Source organism: Elephantulus edwardii, unplaced genomic scaffold (assembly GCF_000299155.1).
Source record: "Elephantulus edwardii isolate Elephantulus edwardi_28Jun2011 unplaced genomic scaffold, EleEdw1.0 scaffold00280, whole genome shotgun sequence".
Taxonomy (NCBI): Eukaryota; Metazoa; Chordata; class Mammalia; order Macroscelidea; family Macroscelididae; genus Elephantulus; species Elephantulus edwardii.
Genome location: NW_006400030.1, coordinates 645,159 through 655,681, shown reverse-complemented (window position 1 = coordinate 655,681; position 10,523 = coordinate 645,159). Strand labels below are relative to the sequence as shown.

Here is a 10,523-nt window from a genome sequence, read left to right as displayed (position 1 = left end):
GGATTGATTCAGGGACTGGGGTAATCGGGATGGGTGTGTCAGAGGCAGTGAGATTGGCACAGGATAGAACAGAGTTTAGGGCTATTGTAGATAGGGTCGCTATGAGTTGCAAGTGACTTGACTGCACATAACAACAACAACAACAATGGTTTTTTATTATTAAAATTATTTCTTTTCAGGAAAGCCCCTTTTGCCTCTTGTTTTTTTGAAAGATTGCTTAAACACCTTTTAATGTCAAACTTAAACAATTCTTCTTTTATGGATTCTTCTCTAAGTTTTTCTGGTAAATTAAGTGTGTCTTACTCAGTGCTCCATGGCATTTTCTACATGTCTATAATATAGCATTTATCACTTAGTTAAAAAAATTAGTCATCTGTGTATGTTTTATTCTTATTGGTTAATAGTTCCCTAAAATATAGAAATCTTTTTTTTATTGTCATAGTTTTTAATGTTATTTTATCTATTGAACCTAGTACATAGTTGCTGAATAGGTGGATTATTATTTTTATGATTGTTTCCTATATACTTCAAGACCTTTGTCTCAAGTGTCCTTTCATTAGCCCTTGACTGATTTCTATTGAGACATGAAGTGGCCTTCCCAGCCAATAATGTATGCTCCCTACATTACCACTATTAGCAGCAAATAATATACAAAAAAGTTAAAAATGAGTAAAAAAATCAGAAGGAAAGAAAAAAATAAAAGAATCATATGAAACAACTATTTCAAGATAAAATCAAAAGGTGTACATGGTTGTGATATCCAACAGAATCATAAGTCTTGTTATAATTATATAATTTTTTTTTTTACTTCCAAAGGGATGAGCTCATTGTGTTTTGTGATTTCCCCCCCTCTTTTTTAAATGAGAAGGCTGGAAGACTATTTCCTTACAATCTAGCTAGGCTTCCAAAACAGTTGATCTCGTGGCACCATCAGTTTACAAAAGGGTTCTATTTACAAAAGGATTCTAGGTCTCTTTCTCTTCTTTCTTTGTTCTCTCCCATTCACTCTGATAGTTTGGCTAGTGACTAGGTTGAAAAGTCAAAAAGAGAAGAACCTGGAAATTGGACAAGTGATTACAGATAAAGGACTGAATAAAAGGGCTTTGGATAAGGATTTCCTACTGTCATGGGAGCAAACAGGGAAAAATAAGCAAAAGGCACCAATAGCCAATTTGATTGTCTCGGACTGGAAACCATGGAGGTGACGTCAGGTCTCCAATGCACAGCAGAACCAGCAAAGTTTTCCATGTGAAATATATTAATGACATGCAGATATCTAGGATCACTTTTAAGATTGTTCCCTTGGACAATGAACTCACTTGAGAATCTTGAGATGACATTTTACAAAATTAGGAATAAATGATTATGAATAAGCAAATGATGTGTAGCACAGGATTAAGTTTGAATGGACATCCAAGTAGTTGAAGATGTTCATATGTTATTGACAAAGACTCTTGTGAGAGAAAATAACTTGTATTCTAGTCAGTTATAGAAACAATCCACAAATGTTTAATAACTGGGGATTTCTATCTCCACAGTCTGGGGTCTATGTGAAGTTATAGAAATGCTGGTTATAGTTTATTAAATAATGACTTGGTGATAATAAAAAGATAGAATGAAACTCATTGCTTTACTAAGTTGTGATCTTGCTGTATGCCAGTTACTATGCTAAGCACTCAGACTAGAGCATATGAAAACGTAGGAGGCAAAACCCTTGAAGTGGAGAGAGGTGTATTCTCTACTAATTACTATACGACATTCACCAATTCCTGATCAAGAGGCCTAATACCTTCTAAAAATTAGATTGATCTAAAAAAGCTTAATAGAGTTTGAGGACAAATGAAAATGTGAAATACGGTGGAAAGGGGGAAATTATTAATTTTAAATGAGTTTATTTAAATAAATTACATTTAAGAAATATAATGTATATTTTTAATTTAGAAATTACTTATATTTATACATTTAAAATATAATTTATGAATCTGTAAAAAATATAGAAGTAAGAATTTCACTGCAATCCCAAAGGCACATGGTTCAAATCCAGCACCTGCGTCGCAGGAGAAGGATGAACAGTCTCTTCCCATGTGATTAACTGCCTCTGAAAACCCACTGGAGGGACAGCTATGAATCAGTTCCAACTTGATGGTACTCAACGACTTACACAGACAAAGGTGGATCATTTCAATAGTTTGTGCAATTAGGCTTCAGTGACATTGGTTATAGTCATCTTTCCCACATTATTCTAATACTATTATCTTGAACCCACCGCCATATAAAAGGCTCTCTAGAAGAATTCAAAACAAACAAACAAAAAAGATTCAGTGCAGAACAGAATTTCAAATTCTTAATGGATTCCAGACTTTCTGGAGCCATTGAGGTTGGCTGATCCTCCCACTGTTCCCTTGACATAATCTTTGGATTATAAACCTTAAATAAAAACCACTCTCTAGGAGTTCTGGTGGCATAGCAAGTTGCACCACTAACAAAAATGCCATCTTCTCCAGCATTTTGAACTCATGAGTAGCTCCAAGGAAAAAAGATAGGCGGTGCTGCAAGGAGAGTTGCTGTGAGTTGGAACCAACTCAAATGTAGTGAGTTTTGTGAGACCGATTTTTTTTAACAACAGCAACAATCTTGTTTTAATTGGTAAAGCACATCTGCTTTGAACATTGCACTCTACTAAACAATATCATTAGTTTTTCCAAAATTAGTATGTTCTGAATGTATGACTACATAGTCTATGTTCAATCTCTGTGAGATGGACCCATGTGGATTAAGAAAGTGAAGAAAGGAGCCCTGGAGGCTTTGTGGAAAGGAATCACATTGCTAACACAAGGGTATGCAGTTAGAATCCACCAGCTGCTCTGTGGGAGAAAGACAGGAAATCTCCTCCAGTGCGATTTACTGCCTCTGAAATCCCACTGGAGGGTCAGCTATGGGTCAGTTCCAGCTCGACTGTACTTGGCAACAACAAAGGAGTGTCTGATTATATCTATTGTGTTTTGGTAGCCATATCATCAGCCATAGGTGTGTTCATATGCGGCATGTCATACATTATGTTTTCAATAGCTAATGGAGCTCCCCAACCCTAATAATGAGGTAATGAAGGGACTCCCCATGGGAAATGTCTGGTACTCTCACCGTTTACCCACTTGTGATGGCACCAGTGTTACATCAGAGACGATAACCTAATACGAGGAAGAGTTTCCTAACACATCTTTCAAACAAGGGCATCCCTCAGACCCTCATTATTTTTCTTGGACATAAATGAGCTGAGGGCTGGATAACCATTCAAGAGTCCATTATAAGAGACAGAAGTAGATGATACCCTAGATCCTCCCATTCTTTTATATCTATACTCTTACCATTTAATCTTTTAGTTCATTTTAGATTTAAATTAATTTATTATGTGGGCTGCTTAACAATTAGCCTAATTAAGAAAAATTAACATCTTTAGCTAGTTAAGTAAAATTATTAACATCTTTGGTTAATTAAATAAAATTATTAGCATTTTTGCCACAGCTTCCTCCTTATTATAAGAATTACACCAAAGTACATTTTATATGTTTCCAATAAATATCATACTGACATGTTCACCACTGTATTATTACAACTTTAGTCTTCCAGTCTGTATTATGAAATGGGAAAGGACTGTTCTTTGTCCTTGAGTAGTATTTTGTCCACACCATTGGTACATGTTCCTGGGAAGAATGGACGAGGACGTGGAACAATAAAGACCCTGCCATTTGAAGTGAGCCTCTTGAGCCATTAAAGGGAATCCTAAAATATTCTGGTGAGCAGCCAACATTCCAAAACAAAGCAGTCAGATCTAAGCCTGGCCTATCTATTTCTTATCTCTACCACAGCTCAGCATGACTTTATCTGCCCATCCTCTCATTATTCTGAACTCTAATTGCCCAGGCCCCATTCTCTCCGCAAATAGTTTCATGTACTGTATTCGGCATTAATGTAGGGTGACTAGGTGGAGATGTCTTCTCTTCCTACTTCTGACAGATTAACAGCTAATAAACACCACACAACCCCCTCTCCTCTGAACCTCTTCTTAAAATACAGAGTTTGGTTTGCCAACATCGGTATATTTAAAGCCTCCAAGATTCCTGGGAAGACTTTAGAAAGTTAACTGTGTGAGTTAGGCGTGTATTTTCCAACAGTGTATCAGCAGCTCATTTGAGAAGAACCTCAAGGGATCCTGTAGTAATTTATAAGGAAAGCACACTTGTTCTCACTTAAAACAGAAATGATTCTCACTTCATTCTTGAGATACAGGACTGAAGAGACTCTGGAATTGTGTTCCCTAGGGAGAAGGTATGGCTGCAAAAGTTTCATCTCTAAAGGAGAAGCTTGTGTTTCTGTGAAGGGGACAGCAGGGTACCTTCCAGTGACCATGCACTGAAAGGATTTATGCTGCCTGCTCTTCTCTGCCCTCCATCTCCTACTTGTTCTGTAGTCCCTGCACCTTCTCTCCCCTTATGGAAACAGTTAGTTTTAAAGAAAAGCCAATAATTAGAAGCCATGTTTAAAACTTTAAACAAAACTCAATATTTGGAGGCTTTAAGGATACAAAGTATTAGCAAGAATATGTCTGGAATACCTGAATAATTATTCTCAGGTGCTGTTTACCAGCATTTTATACACGTAGAAGAGAGAGAATGAATTGAAAGGCAAAGTGACACTGAGCACAAAGTCTAATTAGAAGACTTTCCAATATCAATGAGCCAGAAACCGTCAAAGAATTTACTTGTGAAATACTTGGTGTTTCCGGAAGTCTGGTAGTCCTACCTAAGGAGACTTTTAAAGACCAGCTTGATGACAAAAAGGCAGATACGTTTTTTTGTAGGTAATTTTGCCTAAGGCAAAATTTATAGGACCAAGTCCTTTCTTTGCTTTCAAGAAAGTGTTTCTTGTAGCAGAAACTCAAGTGTATTTTATTACTTCTGTCTCCTTTTATTTATGTTGCCCTGCTTGTCTCTGTTGATTTAAGACACCTTTAAAATCACAGCAGCTTGACAGTTTCATTGACTCTTTACATAGTGGAGGGGTGGAGTTGACTCTGGAACAGGCTGGGTCATATATTGTAGTAATGATGATATCTTCCTGCATCAGAGACAGCCAGTGCTGCTCTCTGCTCTTCTGTGCTTATTAGATTAGCATTTGTGACCTTCAGCACTTACCTTGCTTTTTACTGTCAACTTCACCTCCTTTGAAGGAAAGTCAGACTAAAATTTCATCATAGTTTAGATTTACTTGAATGTAAGAATTGGATTATTTTTTCTTCCTCCTAAAGTTCAGTATCATCTGAAATTTGTGCTTTCCTGGATTCATTCACCCAAGTGGTGGCTTCTCTCAGTGCCAGTTCGTGTGTCACAGCCAGCCTAGGATCGTTAAAAGTCAGAGCATTTCCTGTGATGATTTACAACTTCCTTTGCTGTTTTTTTTTTTTCTCTCCACAGAACTGGACTGGAAGCCATCATGGAGACTTACGCATTTTGGAGACCCCCTGTACGCACACTCACCTTTGAGGATTTCACCACCATGCAAAAGCAGCAAGGTAAATCATAGAGCAGAATCTCTGCTTAATGACAAGGCGGGGTAGAGAGGAGACGAAAGCAGACTTGAATATAGCACGTTTAGCCCTGAACCAAGCCATGGTTACATGGAATGAGAGAACTCAGTAGCTCCGGAAATAACCAAATCACACCACTCATGTAAGCCAGTCAGTTCCAATGGTAGCATTTCACCTGGCAGTATTTTTTTCTTAAAAACAAGGATATATATATGTTTATGATGGTGATGGAATTATTACTATTATCTCTAAGAATTCATATAGCCCTTGACATTGAAGAGGTATTAATAATAACTTTAGGGTTTTTCTCATTGTAGCTTTATCAGTTTTTTATATCTCGGTTTTAGAGATTAGAAAAAAATTAGCCCCATATCATGGGAGTATATTGCTCCAGGTCTATCAGTGAAGAAGGAATTATTGTAAATCTATTTGAAACTTGCAACTGTGTTCTCTCCTTTATTACTTTAACTGGAACAGTACTCTTCTGACTTGTTAGGCTAGGTAGACCCCTTCCAGTTCTTTATACTTTTCATCCAGTTTATAATCTCTCAGCTCTTTTAGCTCAGATTATGAAATCTGTGGCCATTTATATGAGATTGGTTTTGGGCTAATTACCTTTTCTCAATTCAGTCACTGACTCTGTCAGCATCTGTCCACCAGGATGATGTCACTGCCTCGATCAGCATCCATCCACCTGCGTGATCCCAGGTGCTTGAATGATGGCCTCCCAAAGTTTCAGACTCTGTATGTGTCTCCCTCTATAAGATCCTTGTGCCCTAAAATGTCCAAACAACAAAATGACAGGCCAATGCTGTGTGTTCTATCAAATTACCACTGCTAATAGAAAACCAGTTTTTCCATTTTTGGTTTCTCCTTTTGAGAGGCTACTCTAGAGATTGGTTAATGAGATTGCTAACAGTTTTAGTTTGCTTGGCTCCACAGTCAACACTCTTGGTACCAGCAGCCAGGAAATCAAAAGACTAATTGCTTTGGGGAAATCTGCTCTCAAGGACATCTCCAGAGTACTGAAGAGCAATGATGTCAGTCTGGAGACAAAGGTGTGCCAAATCCAAGCCATTGTCTTTGTAATTACTTGTTATGCGTCAGAGAGCTGGACAGTGACTAGGGATGATAGAAGGAGAATTGATGGCTTTGAGCTGTGGTGCTGGAGAAGAGTATTGAATATACCATGGACCGCTAAGAGGACAAACAGGTTTATTCTGGAGAGGGTGAAGCCGGGCTGCTCCTTGGAGGCAAGGATTCTGAAGCTTTGCCTAACATACACTGGGCATGTTGCAAGGAGGGACCAGTTCTTGGAGAGGGATATTATTCTTGGGAGGGTGGAGGGGCAGCACAAGAGTGAGACCCTCGATGAGATGGATTGACTCAGTGACTGGGGTAATAGGGGTGGTGTGTCAGAAATGATAAGGTTGGCTTAGAACAGAGCAGGGTTCAGAGCTGTTGTGCATAGGGTCAGATGACTTGATAGCACATAGCAACAACACTACCACGACCAACACCACCACTATCACCATTCTTAGGAGAACTTTTAAAATTTTGAACACTAAATTAAGATTGGAATACGAAATAGTAAAGTCTCAGGCTTTAAAGTGAAGAGATTAAGAGTATAAGATCTAGAGTCAGGCTATTTTGGTGACACTCAGCACTGTCTTTTCCCAACTTTGTGAGTTTAGCCAATTCCCTTAACTTCTCTAACAATTTTAAATCTGCAAAATTCGAAACTATGATAGAATTATATAAGGATTAAGTGGGATAATACATACGTTGTTTTTTGGTGTTTGCCATGGAGGTAGAAGTGACCCATAGCTGTCCCTCCAGCACGTTTTCAGACGTAGTCAGTCGCATGGGAGGAGAGTGTCCATCCTTCTGCTGAGCAGCTGGTGGATTCAAACCATGTCTTCAGGATTGCAGTGCAGCTTCTTACCACTAGGTAACCAACGCTGCATATATAAAATCAGTAGTTGTTTAGCACATGGTAATTGACATTATCACGTTTGTGCTCTGTACATGGAAACCCAAGGAGAAGATGTAGTGATGAGAGGGACAGAGGCTTTGCCATTCTCATAATTAACTATCCAAACCATGGTTCGTCCATTCATCTTCATCTGACAAAGTAAGTAAGCCAGAACTTCCATCTCTGTTCTATTTCTGGGGGAAGAATGGCAGTCCTTTATACATATTGATGGGTTCCCCTGGAAATTGTGATCAAAGCACATTCAGAAGAATATTTAGATGTTACTACTGCTTTGATATTGTCATGACTTTTAAGAGACATATATGTTAGAAAGAGTTGAAGGCTGGGAGTTGGCAGAGCCTGTCTCTTATATTTGATGATTATTAATTCTTGTAACTTAGTGGGAACGAATTGTGCTGCCAACTCAAAGGTAGGTTGTTCAAATCCACTAGCTGCTCTGTGGGAAAATGATGGGCATTCTCCTCCCATGCAATTTACTGGCTCTAAAAACCACTGGAGAGTCAGCTGTGGGTTGGTTCCAATTTGATGGTACACAACAGAGTTCTATATAGGAAGTTCTGGTGGCCTAATGGTAAGGATTTGCATCGTTAACCAGAAGCTCCTTCCATGTGATTTATTACCTCTGAAAACCTACTGGAGGTCAGCTCTGAGTTGGTTCTGACTTGATGGTACATAACAATAAAAACAACCATTCTCTATATAAGGAGTTTGAGTGGCATAGTGTGTTATGTGTTGGGCTGCTAACTGAAAGATCAATGGTTTAAATTCACTAGCTACTCCTTGAGAGAAAGATAAATAGTCTCCTCTTATAAGTATTTATAGCCTTGGGAACCCAAATAGGGGGTTGCCATGAATCATAATTGACTTAAAGCCAGTTTGGCAGATTAATTTTTTATATTACCTTTGGTAAGTTACCTTCATTCTGAGCGCCAGCTTACTTAGTTTAGTAAGACGTTCATATTGACATATTTTACAAACAAGGCGTGTAATATGAAGGTGCTTACTTGATTTTATTGATTTCGGAAGCATATTCTGTGCTTATCTGCTCCTGCTTTATTCATTAAATACCTAGGTTCTAATTTAGCAATATCATGAAAACTGGTTTGAGTAGATTGACAGGGATAATGCCAGTTCCTGAGAGCAGGAATTGCTGATGGTGATTATGTTTGCTGCTGTAACTCCAAGGTCCTAATGACCTTGAAAAAATATAATGAAGATTGTTTGGTGGTGCTATGACTCATTTTCTGACTCCAATTTAAAGTGCAACCAACAACAACAACAAAAAAGAGCAACTGACCAATTGTTGTTGTTGTTAAGTGCCATTGAGCTGAGTACGACTCATAGTGTCCCTATGAGCAACAGAGCTGAACTCCGTCCTATTCTGTACCATCCTTATTATGCTCTACACATTTGAGTCCATTGCCATAGACATTGTATCTATTCTTCGTTGACCCTCTACCTTTCCAAGCATGATACCCCTTTCCAAGGAATAGCCTCTCCTAACAACATTTGCAAAATATGAAATGAAGTTTTGCCATCTTTGTCTCTAAGGAACACTCTGGTTGCACTTTTTTCAAGTCAGCCCACCAGATACTCACTACTCTTGTCCAACTCCACAGCTCAAATGCATCAGTTCTTCTGTCATCTTTGTTCATGTTCAGCTCTCAGATGCATAACAGCTGGCTGGAAAGAATGTGGCTTGAATCAGGCACACCTTAATCTTTAACTGAAATCATGGCTCTTCAGAACATTGGAGAAGTTTCTGACTACTGACTTTCCCAATGCTATTCATCTCCTGACTTCTGGTACCTAGCATGTTGGCTGTAGATCCAAGATAAAATTGTTGACAATTTTAATCTTTTTGCTATCTACCATGCAGTTGCCTGTTGGCTCAGTGGTGAGGAATTTTGTTTTCTTGATGTTTGTTATAGACGTGGAGTAGTCATTGGGGATGACAACTTGCATTTCACCAGCATGCAGGGCCACCAAGCAGGCATACATGTGGGAACTCACATGAGTTGCTTAGGTGTGCAGTGCAGAAGGTATTATAGTGCTTCTTCTAAAAATTTTTCTGTTTAAAGGCTCATTACTGACACTTCGAAAACAGTGGTTTAAGAGAAGCTAAACTTTGGAAACATGATGTCACCATCACTTCAGTTTCCCCTCCTTTTTGTACCAAGGGGTGGGGGAGATGACAAACTTGAAATTATTGGATACATATGGTGATGGGATGGGGCTAAAGGAAAAGCCATGGCTTTATTAAATGACTTAATTGGAATATATTTTTGAACTATACGCTGAACTTGATCCAGATTCTCATTATTAAAAAATATGTGGTTTGGTTTCTTGACGTTAACAAAGAACGTAAAAGCGATGACACCCATTCCTTCTTCCCTTAAGAACTAAGAGTTCCAGTAACTCTGGACAGCATCATTCATAAAAGGAAGAAAGGAGACATAGCAGTCTCTGCTAAACTGTTTTATGTCTTAGAAGAAGTAGAGAGTGATGAACTTCTAGTGGAAACTTTGGTGGCAGAGTGATTATGCAGAAATTCCTTTTTAGTGAGGGGAGAATTGGCAATTCTGACACAAAGACCAAGATTCAAATACTGACTGGCTCACCCAAGTGTCCATATTGCCTCATTGCCTCATACGCTTGCATGTTGAGCACTGCTGATGGATCAGCCTTTCTTCTTGGATGAAGCTATGGATATTTTTCATTCTGCTCCTATTATTTTTATTTAATTTTCATTAAGATTCATCTGTTGATTATAGTTCAAGTAAAGCTGCCAGATGTGCAGGCTGGATTTAGAAGAGGTCGTGGTACTAGGGGTATTAGAGCTAATGTTAGATGGATCTTGGCAGAAAGCAGAGAATACCAGAAGAATGTTTATCTGTGCTTCATTGACTATGCAGAGGCTTTTGACTGTGTAGATCACAACAA

At 38.4% G+C, this 10,523-nt stretch overlaps 1 protein-coding gene across 1 annotated transcript in view; it reads left to right on the top strand.

The window, feature by feature from the left end:
• Nucleotides 1-10,523, top strand: part of TBX15 (T-box 15) — a 155,575-nt gene that overhangs the window by 124,404 nt on the left and 20,648 nt on the right. Inside the window, exon 7 of the mRNA XM_006900313.1 lies at nucleotides 5,472-5,569. Within this exon, the coding sequence (XP_006900375.1) occupies nucleotides 5,472-5,569 (98 nt within the window). The remainder of the gene's footprint in view (nucleotides 1-5,471; nucleotides 5,570-10,523) is intronic.